At 45.9% G+C, this 20,476-nt stretch overlaps 1 protein-coding gene across 3 annotated transcripts in view; it reads right to left on the bottom strand.

Moving 5' to 3' along the window:
• Positions 1-20,476, bottom strand: part of PRKAG2 (protein kinase AMP-activated non-catalytic subunit gamma 2) — a 265,492-nt gene that overhangs the window by 79,337 nt on the left and 165,679 nt on the right. For all 3 annotated transcript variants that reach the window (XM_038559767.1, XM_038559766.1, XM_038559768.1), the window contains one exon: positions 16,812-17,029. In XM_038559767.1, the coding sequence (XP_038415695.1) occupies positions 16,812-17,029 (218 nt within the window). The remainder of the gene's footprint in view (positions 1-16,811; positions 17,030-20,476) is intronic.

Here is a 20,476-nt window from a genome sequence, read left to right on the forward strand (position 1 = left end):
TCCGTCTGTGTTGTTTCAATGGGCATTCTTCAGAAAAGAACAGCAACAGTCTTATACTGGTAAAGGGGCCAAAGTAAGAGAAGTGAGAGCGCCCGTCTCCAGGCAGTCTTGCACCACCGTTTGGGAGGCACCAGGCCCACAAGCAGGCCACCAGGCATTGCTCTCCCCAGTTTCTCCTTTAAAAGGACTCATTTGGCCCTAGCCAATCTCTCCTATGAGTCATGAGCCGTCTACAGTGACCACTCCCCATGGCTGCACCCAAACATGCACTGCCTTGAACAGAGTATGTGCAAAGTAGCTCGATGGAGGAGAAATCCACAGCCATCACAGCAAGGCAGCTCCTCTTGGACTAGAAGTTACTCCCTGACTGGCAGGTCAGTACAGGCAGAGAGGGTGGGCTCTGGAGCAAAGCATTGAGGCCTAATCCTGGCTCTCTCCCTCGAACACGGTACGGATCTCTAGCACATTTGCCAGGCCCAGAGCCAAATGAAAACAAGGGGCCCCTTGCTCAAAAATGAAGAATTTCACGATAACAGCAGATAGAGCTCTAAAGCAGGAGGTGGTCCTTGTAAGCACAGGGCGACTGCACAGGCCACACGCCCATGGAACTGGCTGCGAGAGATATGTGAGTTAGCTGCACACCAGCATTTAGCCAGAGCTCAAGAAATTATCACACCCCCACAGAGCCTCGACTTCAAGTCACACCATCTCGAACATACTATCCAAATGTGGTGAAAATCCAGCCACCTAGTTCTCTGTGATTATGGTAACAGACAAACCCAATTTTATAAATCTGATTAAGAGCAATCTGGCCAAGGGTGATACCCCTTTTTAAACCCTGGGATTTTTATCAGTGAATCAACTATGCTGACTAAAAATCCAGTCTCATCTGAAAGCCTGGGTAGCACCATATTGTGCTTCATTTTTGTGGATCAGTTAAAAAAAAAATAGATAAGCACATCCTTATTTATCATGGCCACGGAGAAATCCACGTGTTGTCTGATGAGTCAAGAGAAACTGGAAATAACTAAAAGTTTAAAACAGATGACAATACCAGATATGCCTCACGACTGTGCGGAAAAAACCACAGCTTAGTTCATATGCAAGTAGCTAAGTCCAGCAATACACTTGGCCAAGCATAGATCTTTGGAAGCTAGGATCCATGACTAAGGATCAAGAAAAGGGATGCCATGTCTTGGAGAGAATGTGTGAATCAAGCCAGCATCTGCTTTCTCTTTCATTGTGGTTTCCAGCCTTAGGAAGGGGAGGTGACTTGGGGCACGTGGCTGGCTCAGTGGGTAAAGCGTGTGGCTCTTGATCTCAAGGTCATGATTTCAAGCCCCATTTGGGCATGGAGGCCACTTAAAAAAATAAATAAATAAAATAAATAAATAAATAAAAAGAAAAAAGACTTAAAAAAAATAAAAGGAAGGGGAGGTGACCTGGTTATATCGGGTGAGTGCCTTGATGCAAGTAACATCACGGAATCCAGAAGCCAAGTATGGGCAAAAATCTCCAAAGGGTATTATTCCTCAGGTGTTACTTCTTTCAGTTAAGATTTCTAAGACTAATGTCAGAGTTAAAACAGGTGCCCAAAGCATAGCAAAAATGAAGAAAGCAAATTGTGCGGTTGGGAATAAGGTGTATTTGACCTCAAAGCTCATGTCTTCCCACCTGTGGTGGTGCCAGCTGAGTCCTGGCTCTGCCACACGCTGGCTGGGTGTCCAGCCCTTCCCTCTCCGAGGCTCAGGCAAAGGTGTGCTGGGTGCCCGGTTCAGTTCTCAGCTCAGGCTGGGTCTGCTCTTTATTTATTTATTTTAAGATTTTATTTATTTATTCATGAGAGACAGGCAGGAGAGAGGAACCATATCATGTTGTGAGCCCAGGAAGTTAAAGAACTTGCATTTGCTGTAAGAAACCCACATGCGAGAGGCACCTGGGATCCAGTCCTGCATCGGGCTCCCTGCAGGGAGCCTGCTTCTCCCTCTGCCTGTGTCTCTGCCTCTCTCTCTGTGTCTCTCATGAATAAATAAATAAAATCCTAAAAAAAAGAAAAAGAAACCAATGTGCTGAATGTCTATTATTTTAAAGAAGGAATCATAAGCTATATTATATTCAAAGAATGGTGGATAAATTTGTTCCACAGATCCCAGAGCACCTTTTATTGTCCTATGCACTCTCCAAATCCACCAAAGATCATTTTAAGATTGAAACTGACTTTCATATATTATTTGCCACCAAATGAGCCTTATCTAATTGAATACTGGGCAGAGAACACATGCAGAAACACTATGAAGTAGGATTATTCCAAACACACGAATGAGGAACATGTTCTAAGATGATCTTAACTAACCTGCAACTAGTATCACGAAGCATCTAGAACAGTGTGTTATAATCATTCCATGAAGGTTATTTCTAGTGTAGATGACTACGGAGTTGGTTTAGAGTATCTCAACTGCTGTCCCTTTGTGGTAAGGACCAAACTGGAAATAAGGCACAGGATCTCCTAATTCCTGGTGAATGGTCTTCTGAGTCAATTCAGAATTTAATTCAGACTGCAGAAGAGAATTGAGGTATTATCGATGGTTGCAGAATTTCTGGTGCCATATTGATCTGCAAGAAGATCCAGCTCTAAGTGTTGGGGGGATCTGGTGACGCAACAATCAACCACAATCCAAACTCACCTGTTGCGTTTGCTGTTGGAATGGAAATAAAATCTGACCTTATTCTATGCACTTCACTATTCAAAGAAATACATTTGCAAATATAACTTGATCTCACATTCAGTCTTGGTGGCTTACTTAAAAAGCAGTCTCTTTATATTTTTGTTTTGAATAGACCTTCTTTTATTACTTGTGTTTGTTTTAACTAGGCAACGTATTCCATGCTCTACTTCAGTTTCTGCCTCCACCTATTTCTCAGAAAAACAACAACAACAATTTGACTTTGTTGAGGGGAGTATGAACACCCCCTCCCATTTAAGTCAGGTCAATGAGCTAAATGCTGGCGACGCTCTAAGTCCTTGGAGCTACTGCCTCTAAAAGCTCTTTATACTTGCTTTTACCATCTTATAAAAAGGCAGTGGATGAGTTTTTATGTTGACTTTATGGCCTTTCTTCTCACACCACACAGATATCTTAACGTTAGGGGCCCCTGCCAGTCACTGTAGACGCATGCAAACCTAATGCATAAGTTCAATGCTGCCTACAGTTTATGCCCAGTGGGAAATAGATGTTTAATTGACCAATTGTAAGATTGAATAAGTGGGCAGGCAGAACGATAACACAGCCCCATCTATGGATACATGTCCCAAGAGCAGAAAGGATCATAGACTCTTTCTTGAGCCACTAACACCAGGTCTCTATTTTGAAGAGAAATTCTTTCATTATTTCAGCATGCAGTGCTATATACAACCTCTTGGGAGGCACAGTAGGAAAAATGAAATAAAATGAAAAATCCTGGATGAAAAAGTATGTTTTTTGATGTGTTCAAACATTGCTAATGGGAAATTATTTCTGCAATTCATTCTTACATTCTGGAAAAGAATAAACTTTTGATATTACATCCCAATTCTAGCATCTTCAAATATGGGTGGTGAGCACATAAATTTGTGTTTGGGGATCCCCTCCCCTCCCAAACCAATTCTCAAATGCTAGACCTGATAAAGTGAAAGTCCAGAAATAAGTCCAGGAACAAGGACAGATCTTAAAAATGGGAAAACATGTTCCTTTCATTCATCTGCTCACCCAACTCTTCCAAAGGGCAGCTGAGTCCTCATCTGGCAGGCAAACAGCTCCAGAACCTCTGTGGCCTCCAGTTCCCGAAATGTTGTATACTCGGTTTCTTAAAATAATCTGACCGCTAGTGAGTAAGTCTCATGAAATTGTACTATCTTTTATCCAGATATCATGACAATCTCTGTCCAATGGCTTCTGGTATGTCAAACATGCTCTCTTCCAGGCTTTCTGTAATGTCTCGTTTACTGGATTAGACCCAAGGGTCAGCTTCATAATTTGAATAGTGTAAAGTAATATTTGATATTGTGTGACCACCAAATTTTGTGAAGAGGACACCTTTAAAAATGACATCCTCCTGATGACCCAACTATGTACATTGAAGACGGGGTCTGGTTATAACATGAGTGGAAAGCTCGGTTGCTGCGCAGTCTTGCCACTGCCTTATGTTTGTCACATGTCCACGGCCATGGTTGCAAACAAGGGTACGACAAAGTCCAAACAACATACAACATGGAACAATTTAAATGTCTTGGCATGGCAGGACTGCCCAAAGTTTTTATTCTCTTTGTGCTTTTCGTTTTTATAATCAGAGGAGTGTTACGATTTTAAACATTTCTAATTTTGAAAATGACAAAAAATTTACATTCTTAACCATTTTTAAGCACATGGGTCGGTCGTGTTAAGTACACACATATGATTGTGCTGCCACCAATCCCCAGGACTCCCTCATCCCAGAGGAACGCTATTTTTAAAAGAGATAATCAAATACTTCTCCAGATGGACCTCATTTTTCAAATTAAACGCAAAGATGGCCAATGGAACGGTCTAATCAGACTAAACCAAGATAATCGAATAGCCTTACCAATTTGCGAATGAACATAACGATAAGCAATGGGCTTTTAATCTGCTTTTGATACAGTGTGGGAAGAGGTCGTTGGCCGAGATGTAGGGATCATACTGAATTTTCTCTGTGTAGCTCCTTAGAGAGTTGTTACTGAAATGCCTCATGATGAGCAGATTTCCTTCTTACTCAGGACTCAACGCGATGGTGCTCTGGGGTTCTGTGCTAAGCCTCGGAAATAGCGGGGAAGATGGTGTTCAACACACAGCCTCCAGGAGCAAGTCAAGCACCGCTAGGGAATTCAGGTAGTCACTCATTAACAGGTTATGCACTGGCGCTTCAGAGAGAGGCCGGAGGAGGCTTGTTCTAAACTTTTCCACCATTTCAGCAGCTAATTTCTATGGAGTCATTCAGCAACACTATTAATACTGGTATTAAGGTCTGTGTCACTGCTGTACCAACGACACTTCACCTGGCCAAAGTTAATGCTTTTCCAAGTGCTGTCAGTTAGAGGACAATCCTGGTTCTGAGCTGAAGGAATTCCCATCTAAATGCAAATCAACACCAGCCCGTCTAGAATTTCTAGCATGTATGAGCAGATACATTTTTCCATCATCAAACGTTCGGCCCCCAAAATGCATTTTCATACAACTGTATTGGCAAGAAGTGTCCCTCATTAGAATGAAATCATGCTTGCTTTCTTCACTGCACCAGTAGCTCCGTAGGTAAGGGTGTTCAGTCTTGATTTCTTTGATTTAATGCATGATACATAAATGGGACAAAAAGAATCATTTTTCAAACCTCTGCTTTTCCCCTCCAGAATTACATATCAGGCTCCTGGGGGCCTCTATTTGATGTCCCAAAAGAATCAAAGAAAGTGTGGCCCAAAGGGAGCTTAACTTTCATTCTGAGATCTACTTCCCTTCCTAATTCAAGGACACTGCCGTCCATCCTTTCATGCCAGAAGAATCACCTCGAGCCCTCCTCCTACACACCGCATACCTGGGTCTCACCCAGGCTGGCCGATTTTATCTGCTACATGCCTTCATAATTAACCCCTACCTTTTAGTCTACACTCCTCTGGCCTTAATTCAGCCCTTTGTTGTGTCTCCTGAACAACTGTTGTCTTTTCTTTATTGGTCTGCTTGCTTAGTCTTCTAGAGGCTTCCTCTAGTCTCTTGCCTGCCACTGGAGTAATCCTTCTATTAAAATGCGGGGCTGTGGGGTGCCTGGGTGGCTCAGTTGATTTTGGCTCAGGTCATGATTTCAAGGTCATGATCTCAAGGTCATGAGATGTAGTCCTGTGTCAGACTCTGCAATCAGTGTGGAGTCTGCTTGAGAGATTCTCTCTTTCCCTCCCCCTCTACTCCTCCCCAGCTCATGCTCTCTCTCTCTCAAATAAATAAATGAAATCTTTGGGGGGAAAAAAAAAACTCACAGCCAACCAACTCATTACTCTAACCCGCTGCCAAGGCAGGCAACAAAGACTTTTTGCATTTGCATCCTTTCCTCCCTCAAGGAGATGAAGGGTCGATGAATAAGGGTCCTTCCATCTTAAATTTATATTACCCTAAATCTCCTCAATTCAGTCCAGTAGCAGACTGTAGGACATTATAACGCTCTGAGGATAAGGAGAAGGCAGGTCCCTCAGTCTTAACTTTTTAGGATTACCTCCCAGATTGCCAACTTGATGGCCGGTCTGATTGCTGGGACTCTGGCGGGCAGGCCCTATGACTAACTTCCCTTCTGCTCTCCCACGGAACTGGCTCTACTGCTGGCCTTTAGTGGGGCAGGGCTCTACTGCTGGCCTCTTGCCTTTCTGGGGACGAGTCTCACCTTGGCACTTTGCATGGGAATGGCCTATTAATTAAGGAGATGCAGTAACGGAAGGCTCTGGCACAGATCAGTCAGGAGCTGGCAAGTTTTTTTTTTTTTTTTCCTGAAAAAAGACTAGATAATAAATATTTTGTATTTTGCGGCCATCTGGTCTCTGTTGCAACTACTCACCTCTGCTGTTGTAGCATGAAAGCAGCTACAGACGACGCATAGATGAATGGGCGTGGCTATTGTATTAATAAAACTTTAAGTACAGAAAGAGATGATGGGCCAGGTTTGGCCCCAAGGCCAGCTCTTGAATTAGGCATATGTGAGCTAAGATGCTAAGTCCGTGTGTGATTGGTGGGCTGAGAAGCCTGGACTTCTCTAGAGGCCGTATGAAATCATACCATGAACATGGGCTTTGGAGATCAGCTTCCTTGGTTTAAGATTTGACTTCTGTGTTGGCTAGCAATGCAGCTTTGGGAAGCTTACTCAGATGCTCTCCATTGATCCTCTTGTATCTTTGGAGGATAGAGGGGTGGGTAGAGAAGGTGGGAGGCTTGGGAACCTGTACATCCCCTTCCATTAGCACATTCACATGCTCAGGCCATGCCCATCTTTGAGAGAAATGCCCTCTGCCTACCCAGCTCCCTCATGGCTCCTCTTTACTCCAAATTTCATGACAAAGCTGCCTCCATCGACCCTTTGTCACCATGCACTTGCCTAGAGGTCCCTGGAAGGCTAGCTTCTGCCCTGAGCTTAGAGAGAGCCGTGATCAAGATGGTTTCTTCAACAAGAGATATAGTCAGTCAAGGCCTGTTGCATAGTTAGGTGACATCCTTGACAATAGCAGCCCAGGGAAGGAAAAAGCTAATTGCAACATTTTCCACCTCCAAGAAGAGGTGCTATCTGTAGATCACCCTGAAAACTTCCAGGGAGCATCCCAATGCCATGTGACGCCAATATTTGAACCATTGCCTTATCCAGAGTTGCTTCTTTTGGGTGGAAAAGTTCAAGATGAGTCCTAAAGTAGCTGCAGTCATGATGGTTGATTTCACCAACAGAGGGGTTGGCTCTATCAATCAAGACATCAAAATAACTCACTGTGGGAAATTTACATTTGTATCCCTGTCATCATGATGCCGAGTGCATATCTCCCATCTGTTAGGCTGTGGCTCCTGGGTGAGGAGGTGGAGGCACTCCTCAGCTGCTCTAGCCTCGGGTTCCGGCTCCATGGGACCTGCTCTTGCTGAGACTCTTGAGGCAGAAATGATCTCCACTGTCCTCAAACACTCAGTACCTAATATGCTGCCAGGCACATGACAGGATCTTATGAAACAACAGTTGAACGAGTCATTTCCCTCATGGGCCCCTGGGGAGGTGACAGAGGTAGGCCATTTGACGAATTAAAGAAAAATTGAGGATAAAAAGATGCAACATCCTTTCCTGGAGCTCACTACCCTGGGGAACAGAATAAATAAGAATCCGAAAGACCCAGGCCAGTGCTCAGAAAAACAGGCTAAGCTCTCAGCCAAGTACATCTCTCTTATTTGGGCTCTGCCTTCCTCTGCTCATCAAGTCATGATTCTACCAGGGCAGGGACACAGGAAGGATGCCAATTATAATACCTTCTTTTGACAGCTAGGAGAGTAGATATTCTCCACTTGCCTCTTCAACACACTGGCAACACTTGTGTAAGCAACAACTCTCACGATAGCCAATCCTGTTATGAATCGGTTCTCTCTGGTGCTCCTACTCCTTGACCCAATGTGAAATTTTCCCAAACTATTTTTAAAATATCTAATCTGTTGTGAGTAACAGACTATGGAACTGTTAGTTTGCCATTTCTGAGCAGATAATTTTAACACCAAGACCTTATTAGCTTGTAAATTGATATTTAAAATGGTAGACAGGAATATAAAAACAAAACAGTGCCTATTAAAATCTTATCTATTCCTTAATGTCAAGTGATTTGACATATTTTTAGATTTTGGGGGGCACCTGGGTGGCTCAGCGGTTGAGCATCTGCCTTTGGCTCAGGGTGTGATCCTGGGGTCCTGGGATTGAGTCCCACATCAGACTCCCTGCAGGGAGCCTGCTTCTCCCTCTGCCTGTGTCTCTGCCTCTCTCTGTATCTCTCATGAATAAAGAAATAAAATCTTAAAAAAAAGTATTTTTTAAAAAAAAGTATTTTTAGGTTTTTAAAGTGCTTTCTTATCTTAAAAAATAAAAAAGGTAATTATTCCAAATAACGATCTTGAAAGACTGGTTGGTGATTTCCTTCCAAATATTCATAACTGGGAATACCGGGGATCTCAGAGATTGATTCAGTGGTAAGTTGGTCAGTGTTTAAAAGAACCCCAACCTTGTGAGTTTATTATCTATTGAATTCAATTAATTATATATTATCTCCCCCACATACATGATAAAACAAGTATAAGTTATCTTTTGATATGTAACCAATCACCCAAAACTCAGTGGCTTAAGAGAATAATAGTAACTATCTGTGATAGACTGAATTGTGTCCCCCACCTCTAGATTTATAGACTGAAGCCCTTGGACCCCAGTGTGACAGAACTGTGAGCCAAATAAGCAGCTGCCATCATAAGTTTTGGGGAGGTTTGTTATGTGGCAACAGAAGAATGGGTACAGCACCCAAGTCCAGATCCTGGGCTTCTAGCCTCCAGAACTGTGAGAAATGAATTTCTTTCTTCCTTTTTTTCTTCCATGCAGGGAGCCTGACGTGGGACTCGATCCCAGGACTCCAGGATCACGCCCTGGGCCAAAGGCAGGAGCTTAACCACTAAGCCCCCCAGGCTTACCTCTTCCTTTTTCTTTTTTGAGGACTTTTAATTTATTTATAAGAGAGAAAGAAAGAATGCGAGCAAATGTCAGCAGGGAGAGCAGCAGAGGGAGAGGGAGAAGCAGACTCCCCACTGAGCAGGGAGCCCCACATGGCTGAAAGCAGATCCTTAACCAACTGAACCACCCAGGCGCCTTGAGAAATGAATTTCTGTTAAGCACCCTAGTTTGTGGCATTTTGTTATAGTAGCTGTAGCAGAATAAGACATTATTTCTTATGGTTTCTGTGAGTCAGCGATTCACAAGCAGTTCAGATGGGTAGTCCTGGATCTCTGGTATCAGCTGGGGCTGCAGTCTCACCTGAAGACTTGAGTGGGGCTGGAGGTTTCATGTCTGTGGTGGCTCACGCCCACTACTTGGGAGTTGGTGGTGGATGTTGGCTGGGGCCTTAGTTCCTCTCCCCTTGGGCCTAATAAGACCTTTTTTCATTCATCCCCAACCAACCATGCTGAACCCTTTTCTTCATATTAAATACATGTTAAATATATCATATTTAGTTTAGTTTATATGTTAAATTTAGTTAATATATTACATATTAAATATATAAGAAGAAATATTTAGTTACATGTTAAATATATCATAGTTTAGTTACATGTTAAATACACCATAAGAAGAAATGTGATACTCTTTACTTTCACCTGTCAGAATTTGGGGATTGTAAATCGAAAAAATAAAATAGAGAATAAGTCCATGTTTAAAGGCTGTGATGTACTACTCAGATCCCCTTTCAGAAGTGAAGGGTTTGCCCCTCAGCTACTGGGAATCTGGCAAGCAATGGCCCTCAACTTCTGGCCAGCATTGCCCTTGGCTGAGGAGAGTTACCTTGCCCATGGTTAACCCTGTTCCAGGAGAGCTGCCATCTAATGTTGATGGCAAGGATAGAAAGGTTGCCATCTAAGGTTGATGCAAGGATAGAAAGGCCTGGCTCCTCTGCCCCAACTTGGGACAAGTCTGGGGAACCACCCCAGCTTTCATGCTCCCTGAGGGTCTGTTGAGGACCTTGTGGAGACAGCACGGCATCACGGCTTCTCCCACAGACCCTCTTCCCTCCTTCTTTCCTCCCTCAGGCATCAATCCCCAGAGTGCTTCCTCATGAACATCCTGCACATTAATTTCTGTCTAGAATCTGCTTCTCAGGAAACACAAGCTGTAGCAGCCACTTTTTCAAGGAATTACTCTCAGAAGAGTTAACCATCTAAATTAGACTCCTTATATAGAGATAAATGAACCTCTAGACTCCAGTATGCTGTGTTCAGCTGCAGACGCAGCTGTTGAAATCAAGTGATAAGACGTGAGGTAGATCTCAAAATTGGCCCACACCCTTCACCTCTTCCTGTCTCCATGCTCTCTGCAATGTGACTTTGTCACTTCTGCTTCATTCTGTTGGCCAAAGCAAGCAAAAAAACCCAGCCTAGCTTCAAGGGGAGGGGAAACAGATTCTATCTTGGGTAGGAGTTAGTGTACCAGTTCTAAGCCAAGGCCTCTATAAGACTTGCATATACTCCCATGCCTCTTGGAATCATGCCACTGTCATAAGAACAAGTCTGGGATAGCCTGCCAGGGGAGGACAGACCACATGGAATGGAGGTGAGACATTCCAGCTGAGGCTGCTCTGGGCCAAGTAACCTGGTAAGTGACCACAGATGTGTGAGTACGCACAGCCAAGACCAGAAGAATGCCCAACCCAAATTGATGACCCACAGCATCGTGAGCTGAATAAACAGCTGCTGTCTTAAGTTTTGGGGAGTTTGTTATGTGGCAATAGAAGAACAGGCATGGTACCCAATCCTGTTGGATACAGGAATCAACCAGGAAGAGAAGAAGAGACCCTGAGCCACGACAGATGCCTTGGGTTCCATCACTGGCTCAGGGGCTGCTGCGAATGGCTCAAACCTGCAATCTTCTTACAGGATCATCCTTGGGGGATGGATGCCATCCCAGCATTTCCCTCCACCTGGGCATCCCATAGCTAACAGCTGCTTGGTGTGAGGGTCAAAAGCCCAGCCTCCTTGCCTCCAGACAGGGAAAATTCTGGTGCAGTTTGCACTCCAGAGCTCCCCTGTCGTCGGCTGAGGCTACATCTCATCCCAAACCACAAAGTCACCTTTCTTCTTCTCTCCTCTTGTACCTACAGGTTTATTCTGAACACTCTGTAATAAAGCAACAAACTTGCACCCCAAACCCCATCTCAGACTGTTTCTGGGGACTCTGACCCAAGACATAGGTCAAGAGTGAAATCCCTAGAAGAGAAAGGGGAGGATCACAGGAATGGCTGTTATGGAAAGGGAACCAGAAAAGTACCAATCACTTGAATACCTTCACATCAAGTTTTTCAATGCATGGAACATGATTCTTCCACTGTCCGAGACAAAAATCTCCTGCCACCCAAGGAATTGCACCCATTTCCTTGATGAGCAGAACGTAAGGCTCACTTTTTCTCTTCGGTCTTTTACTGATTACTTCTTTTTAATCCTGTCCCGATTAGAGTTTCAACTTAGGGCAGTCCGGGTGGCTCAGTGGTTTAGCGCCGCCTTCAGCAGTTCGTGACCCTTGGAGACCTGGGTTGGAGTCCCGCATCGGGCTCCCTGTAGGGAGCCTGTTTCTCCCTCTGCCTGTGTCTCTGCCTCTCTGTGTGTCTCTCATGAATAAATAAATAAAATCTTAAAAAAAAAGAGTTTCAACTTATTCCCATTTATAGGAATTCCCATCACTTCCATTCCAACAGGGGCTGCCCCATCTCCTCCCCTCCACGTCAGGATTCTCAAGTTGTCTACACTAGAGATCTCTGCTTCTTTACCTCTTCACCATTCAGCCCACATTCCGTGGCTTCTGTACTTGACCACTGTATTCCTGCCAATGTCACCAGTGCCGACCTCAGGCCTTACATTCCAGGCCATTCTGTTGTATTTGACATCACTGGTAACTCCCTCCAAAGGCGTGAAATACAATGAAGCACATTCCTTTTGCCTCTGTGGTACTGTGTTTGCCTGTGTTGCCTACCTAATCTCAAGGCAATCCAGAATCCTTTTCTTTTGTTTGTGCCTTAAATGTCCATATTTTTCTGGATTATTTCATCTACGATCATGGCATAAATTACCATTTATTCTGATGATGTTCAGTCTTAATTTCTAGCTCCAGATGCACATACCCAATTGCCCTTTGGATACCTCCTCTTGAAATGTTCCATGGGCACCTTATTATACCACCACCACCCGAACACACATATGCACACACACATGCCCCATGTGTGCTCACACACATGCACACATACATAGCCTGCTCCTCTTCCTCCCTTGTTCCCTATCCAAGCGAGTGCAACTACCATTCATCTAGTTTCCTGAGGCAAGACTTCTGAAATCACCCTTGATTCTTCTCTTTCCCCCTCAACCATTCAATCAGAGCATTCCAATTCCTTTAATTCAACCTCTTGAATAGGTCTTTACTTCTTAACACTGGTCCACTTTGTTCTACCGTTAGCTGCCACCAGGCTGAGATAATTTCATGCTGTGTCATGTCTGAATTCCTGTCCTACTCGAATCCAATCTAGTTTCCACATGTACCCAGACAGAGCATCCTATAATGCAAAGCTGATTATTGCTCTCAGCTGAAGAAAAGTCCACTTCCTTCCTCTGGGATTGGTTCTTCCACTCACTCAGACTGGACTGGGTGTTTTCTCCCATGATAACAACACAGGTTCTAGCAAACTCTGTTGTAATTATTTACCCGCCTGCATCTCCCAGATAGATGAATCTCCCTTCTTTGTTCAACCAGTTATTAGCTATTTCTTGAAGCCCTCCAATATATAATGTGCTGTTAATCAAGTCGTGAAAAGGACAAACATGTCCTTTCCTCACACATTTGTCACCTGCTCACCCTTTCCTTTTTTTTTCTGCTCACCCTTTCCAAACACAGTTTCTAGCACATAGCAGTTGCTTAGTAAGTATTTGCTGAGTAAATAAATGATAAAATGAATACTTTCTATCACAGACTAATTACCCTACCCTCATTCCAATTTTAGAATAAAATTCACATTTTATAAAAGTGATCTTCAGAGTCAATGTTTATAGAAAGTCTCTTTTTGTTCCAGAGGGCAGAAACAAATTATATCTGAATATTTTCAGGCTGACAGAAGTCTTTAAGCAATCACATCTCTCCAATGAAGATTATGCTGGGAGCAAATTCATGAAATCAGCCAAGCTCTTAAGGAACTGAATACCTAACTTAAAGAGGATCAACATAGCCTGATGACAAAGACGCACATTTTGTATGAATTTGAAATGAACACCAGCCCTGTTGCTAAGCAGGACCCAGCCCAGTCATGGCTGCAGGGCCCCATGACAAGGGCCCCTGGATGCCTCTGGTGATAACCTTACCCAGGGGACAGGCCTGTCTAATGTCAGCGAGCCAGTGTCTTCTGATTGTGAACGTATCATTTCAGAACATAAGTGGGGAGCCCCTGGTGATCACCCTGATTTTCTGAAGCTCACACTATATAAACACTGTAGTCTTGCCTGAATCACCTTTTAAAAAAATTAGAGTGAAATATACGTAACATAAACTTTACCATTTTAACCATTTTGAAGTGTATGATTCAATGGTATCCAGTACATTCACCCTGTTGTGCAAGCATCACCCATCATCTTCAGAACTTTTTCATCTTTTCAAACTGAAACTCTTCCTCACCGAATGACAATGCCCCATTCCTCCCCATCCAGCCCCTGGCGCCCACCATTCTATTTTCTGTGGCTGTGAATCTGACTACTCTGGGGGCCTTGGACATGTGGAATCACACAGCATTTGTGCTTGTACAACTGGCTTATCACTCAGAATAATGTCCCCAAGGATCATCCATGCTGTAGCAGGTGTCAGGACTTCCTTCCTTTTTAAGGCTGGGAAAGATCCCATTGTATGGAATACCCACACCTTGATTCTCCACTCAGGACATCTGGATGGTTGCTGAAATGCTGGCCGTAGGTGTGGAATTGCAGGCCCTGACGAGGACATGTGGCGTGTCCATCAGCTGAGTGTGGGATACTGCTGAGGACACTTCCATGCTGGCCCCAGAACCACCTTAGACATCCTGGAAGGACTCAGGCTTGTTGGCCTCAGCCATGGGCTTCTTAGTGGTGTGAAGCTTACACAGCTCAGAACACCATTTCCCAGTCAATGGCACATGAAAAAATTGACATTGGACTGAGAGTGCTCTCTGGATTCTCTTTTATTTAAATTCTGTAAGGCAAGCACAAAACTTCTACAATCACAGACAACCCTTATGGCTGTCACCATCACTTCCAGTGACCTAAACCGCAAATAGCTGCTCTCTCTTCAAATCGGTGTCTCTTCCTGAATGGGGTTATTCTATCCAGTATCACTAATCAATGAGAAAAAGCCAATATTTTGAGACGTTTGTGTCTCCTTTACCCTCAGAAGCCTCTCTGCTGGCCCTCCCCGCTGCTCATGGTCCCCACGGGCTCCTTCTACCCCCGATCTCCTAGGCCACAGGCCTCTGGTAGGTTTGGCACAAGGCTGGAGGGAGGGAGAGGCAGAGATGCCAGGATTTCTAGCCCTCAGCCTCAGAGGGGGCATCTCTGGCCAGTGGCTGCTTCTCCTCTGTGGCTCCTACTCCTGCCAGACAGTTCTACAGGGTTCTACTCCCATTGGGTGGGCTCCAGTCACACCACTGCCTCTCATTGCTCCTTTAGCCCTAGAGGTGTAGTGGCTTCCTGCTTTTGACAATCTGGGTTGCCTCACCATTCCCTTTTTGGATTCTTTTTGTTCCATTATCTCTATAACCAAGTCTCCCCTTGTTGGATGCACAGGAGAGCCTTTCTAGATCTTTTCTCATTCCCATTCAAGAACACGGATGACCCTCCTCCGAGGCCCAGAGCTCTCCAGGGTCAAGCTGCTCCTCATCTGGACTCTTCCTCTGCTTCCTTGCCCTCCTGTTTCCAGCCCACTTCCTAGTCTGACGCTGGGTTCCTGACCCTGAGAGGTGCCCACGGCCCTCCTTCTCCATGCTGCATGTCACCTCATTCCCACCCAAGTCATGGCTGGTTTTCTTCTCTGGAAGGCTCTCCCTTCACCTCTTCCTTCATTCAAACCCTACCACTTATGCAAGGCTCAGCTCCCCCGGCACTGCAGCAGCAGGGCAATCACGGCCCTCACCAGACCAGTGTTTCCCTTCCCTACTCCTCTAGTGTGGACCACCTGCTCACTCTCCACTCCCCACCCAGCCTTCTTTCTGCTTTTACTTAATTGTTTCATCTGAATGTTATTCTGTTCCCAGTAAGACTGGAATCCCCAGAAGGTAGAAACAAGAGCTTGCATCTGACCTCTTGGCATCTAAAACAACACTCTGCAAAACATACATCTCATAAAGTAATCACCAAGGGAGCACAGAGGATGGTGATGGCATGTTCTCTGCATGACAAACACATCTTTCCCTCCAAAGATAATGACTCTTATGGCTGGATACTGTCTTCCAAAAAGCTACGGTGAAATCTCAGCCTCTGATGGTTGTGAACGTGACCCTGTTTGGAAGCGAGGTCTTTGCGGGTGTGATCAAGTGAAGACAAAGTCCTATTGGAGTAGGGTGGGTCCTAATCTGATATGAGTGGTATCATTATGAGAAGAGGAAAATCTGGCCACACGCCCAGAGACACAGGGTCCACAGCCACGTGAGGACAGAGACTGGTGTGATGCTACCACAAGCCAAGGTATACCCAGGGCTCCCAGAAGCTGGAAGAGCCAAGGAAGGGTCCTCCTCCCCAGAGACTCTGCAGGGAGCACGGTCCTGCCCAAACCAGGACTTCAGATCTCCAGCCTCTGGAGCTATGAGGCAACAGCTTCTGGTTCTTGTAAGCACCCCACCCCCTGTTCCCTTCATGCCACTTTGGTTCAGCGGCCCCAGGGAATGACTACAGCAACTGAATCCAATAGTTCCATCCATATAGATGGACTTCAGGGACATGGTTCTTCTATCCCTGCTCGCACGTTCCTCAGAGGAGCCAGGCACGGATGGAGAGCATGTCCACGCTCCGGGCCCACCGTGCTGATGCTGAGCGCACAGGCCCTGCGGCTCAGCCAGCTTCCTTCATAAGTGCCCGTGGACCCTCCCCCTATGCAGGGGCAGGGATGCCTGGCTACCAGCACCACTCTGCTCTGAAGCCTCACCTCCTTGGGCGCACTTCCTAACACAAATGGTGTCAAAACGTGAAATCTTAAAAGTCTAAAATAAAGCTTCATTTTAAAAACTCTTTTTGCTTTACCTCTTTTTCCTCTAGTATCCCAATCAAGATAAATTCAAATAAAGCTTTTAACGACTGACTTTTTAAAGAGGCTGAGGCAACCAACACTTCCTGGCCAGGTTCCAACATTCCCAGTCTCTTTAGTTTCCCTTTGCCTCCTGCACCCTCCACATCTCTTTCTCAGCCTGTGATTCATGATAAAATGTACCAAATGTGTCAGGGGTGCACAACCTTGGCTTTGGCCTCAGACTCTGCCCTCCCTCCTGACGCCTGGAGGCCCGGCCCGCAGGAGAAGGCCAGACTTACGGTTCTGGGGGAAGCATAGTGTGTGGGCGATGCCGATGGAGGCCTGGCTGCGCTCTGGAAGGAGGACGGGCAATACCTCTGGCCTGTGTCCGGAGGGGAAGAGGAGGCATAGATGCGATTTTCCAGTCGCTCAGGCTCATGCTTGTAGGATTCGAGAGGAAAGGTGTGTTGCTTGGCCACCTGGGTGGGTGTCGATGGAGAGGATGAGAGACCCGAAGCTGAGGAGGAAATCAGAAAGTGCTGTTAGAAGTCTGGCTGAGGTAGAGGAGGGCAAAGAGTGCTCCTTCCATTCTTAGTACCGAACATCTCAAATGGCAAGAATCTGAATTATTAAATTTTAAATGTTGGGGACAAGTCTATCTATCTATCATCTATCTATCTATCTATCTATCTATCTATCTATCTATCTATCTATCTATCTATCTATCTATATCTATCCATTGCATCCCCCAAATAGCTACATTGAAGTCTTAACCCCTGGCACCCATGAAGATTTGGAAATAGGGTCTTTGCAGACATCATCATGTTAAATGAGGTCACATTGGAGTAGGCTTGGCTCTTAACCCAACGGGACTAGTGTCCTTAGAGGAGGAGAGGACATAGAGACAGACATGCACCCAGAGCAGAAGCCAGGTCACAGAAGCCAGAGACTGAAGTGATGCATCTACAGGTCAAGGAGTGCCAGGTGCAGCTGGTGACCATCAAAAGCTAGTGGTAAGGAAGGATGCTTTCCTGGGTCTCAGACAGAGGACAGCTTACCTGACACCCTGGTTTCAGACCTCCAGCCTCTTAACTATGAGGGAATAAACTTCTACTGTTTTATGCGACCCAGTGTGAGGTACTTTGTTATGGCAGCTCTAGCAAACTCATATAGTCAAGTTGATGGATATTGATTTGTTTTCCAAGAGAAGCAGAAACCGGATTTGGGTCTGGTGTCTCACATTTATAGCTAATTAAGTAAAATTTTTATTTTCAATTTGCTATTTAAATTTTTAAACCATGCAAGTCAAAGCAAAATTGTCAGTACCAAGGGCTACCTACTTGCTACTTGCTACTTCTGACCTAGAAAAAGACACGTCAGCCTACAGAGCTGTAAGCCTGGATCTCCTCTGCTTGTTACTCTGTCCCAGACCCCTTTCCTCACAGTCCTCAGTCCCTGTACACATGTGTGTCCCCTTCTCTGCTTCCATCTTCACTCCCTAGGAAGGGAATGCTCTCCAGGAGACTCCTCTGGGGAGTCAATTCAACCAACCCCTTTCTCCTGACTCTATGGCCCTGAGAGTCCTCCCCTGGACTTGTGAGCACATTTCATCCACACAACATATTACCAGGTAACAACACGATATTTAACACTGAAACCAAATGTGAAAGTACGTTAAGTCTCCTGTCCCCAACAAAATCCACCATCTGTCTTTGTGGCAGGGGTTCTGGTTGGCCTCTTGGGTCCCCACAGCAGCCCTTGCTGCCCTGGTGAGAGGAGCAGGTGCCTGGAAGATATTCGCCACCCAATAGGCAAGGGGAGAGAAGGGAGCATGGGAGGGTGTAAGGCTCAAGCTCTGTTGGCATCTTTTCTCCTTCCCCGAGTCCAGAGAGAGAGATTGGGGGGGGGGGGGTACATATTCCCTGGCGGTAATTTTGGAAGGAACCAATCAAGGAAGGAGGGTCATCTTCTAGGAAACCCCTTGTCCCATGAAGCCATCCCAAGAGGGAAACCCTGCTCCAGGCCCCGGGCTGACCTCTGGGAGGCAGGTCTAGGTGAAAGCAGGAGACAGAAGGCTCTAGCACCCGTGGTTTTCTAGGTCTCAAAACTTAAGATACCAAAGACCTCCAACAGGAAAGTCCCTGACTCTTTTAGAAACAGAAGTTTTCCCCTAAAGGTCCTGAGAAGCAAAGCCTGTTTTGAGGTGGGGCTTGGGGAAGGGGGAGAAAGGAGAGGGAGGATCAAGAGCAGGAGCTCTGGTGCTTTCCAGCTGTTTGGGGAAAGGTGGGGAGGGGAAGGGTGGTCCAGCAGGCAAGGTGACAGAGGAGCCGCCTGGCCCAAGTCTGGGTCCTTCAGTGTCATGGCTTCAGTGCTCCCCAGTGATGCCCACAGAGAGGTGAGGAATGAGGATGCCTGCCAAGGATCTGTGGGGGTGTGCCTGGGCCCTTCAGAGGACTCTGCTGGGGAGCAGAAGAGGGAAGCTCTTGTGCTACTCTGTTGTGGAGCCTGGCACCCCGTGGAGGTCAGGCCCCCAGGGGTGGTGACACGTCCTTCCGTGGTTCTTCCAGCAGGAGTCCTCAGCTGGCCCACTAGCCTGGTTCCTCACCGAGTGGCCCAGGACAGGCTAGTTCTCACGTCACAGTTAAACAGGGAGTTTTATGTTCTGTGCTCCCAATGCTCACCCCAACCACTGGTGTGGAGGCCGAGAAAAATTAAGGCCATTGCACCTCAAGTTTAGCTTTAGCACAAGTATAGCCATCTTAGGATCCTGGGAATAAGAGCTGAACTTTACAGGAAAACCTGAAGATTGTCCTAGGCAGGGAATCTCATATCGGAAAGACAATAAAGCTCAGAACTGCCCTCAGCAGAGAATCCCATATCAGATCTTAAGAAACTCCCCCACCCTTTCCCCCATATTGGAATGAAAAAAAAAATCCCTCCACCCCTTCTGAAAATCCCCTAGACCAGCCCATAAAAAACCCAGCTGTAACCCACTTCGGGGTCCAAGTCCCTGCTCTGCTGTATGGAGTATACTTGGACCCAATCTCGAGCTTGTATTTATGTATATATATATATATAAATATATATATATATTTATATTTATATATATATATCTCATGTGTTTGCATCGGTGTTGGCTCCTTGGTGGTTTCTCGGATTCGCAATCTTGGGCACGACACTGGATGCAGAGGCCACCTGGGTGCTGTCCAAGGGTGGGTGCTGGAGACCCAGTATGTGGGTGAAACAGTGGGATCGGTGGGCAGGGGGCACATCTGGACTCAAAGCTTGTACCACTGAGAAGCTTCTAACAGCCCCTTGGGAAAAGCCCATGGGGGTCTTGTTCTCCATGTGAAGGAGGAGCCTCCAGTGATGTCTAGTACCACATGGTGCTGAGGCATCCATGTCTGTCCAAACACAGGGCACAACCCAAACCACCCCCTCCATCTCACCTGTGACTACCCCCAGACTCAGCTCAGACTCTGGCCCAAATAATACCCACAGAGTTTTCAGAATCTGGGACAGGGGATGTACCTCTGTGGGGGCATTCTGGCCACACGGATCGAAACTACAAATGCATACGTTCCTTGACCCAACAATCTGCTTCTGGGATATCCTTCCATAGACAGCGATGTGTAGTTGCTAAAGGGCCAGTGCGTGGGTCATTCATCACAGTGGTGATCCTAACAAACACTGACACTCATGGACAGGACGGAGCTAGCGTGACGGTGATGGCGTGGCCACACAGACAGCCCTGGCTCCCTGACGGGCACAAAAAGCTTCCTCTTCCTTCTCATCTCTGAGACCCAGAGGGAAGTGAAAAGGCAGCCCCCAGAGCCATGTGTACGGGATGATAGCATTCATAGTCTCAGAAACGGGCTTAAGAATGTGCATATGTAGCCCAGAGCATCTCAGGAAGGAGGTGGAGGAACCACCTGGAGACAGGAACCTCCAGGGACAACTGTCA

This window comes from Canis lupus, chromosome 16 (genome assembly GCF_011100685.1).
Source record: "Canis lupus familiaris isolate Mischka breed German Shepherd chromosome 16, alternate assembly UU_Cfam_GSD_1.0, whole genome shotgun sequence".
NCBI classification, from domain to species: domain Eukaryota; kingdom Metazoa; phylum Chordata; class Mammalia; order Carnivora; family Canidae; genus Canis; species Canis lupus.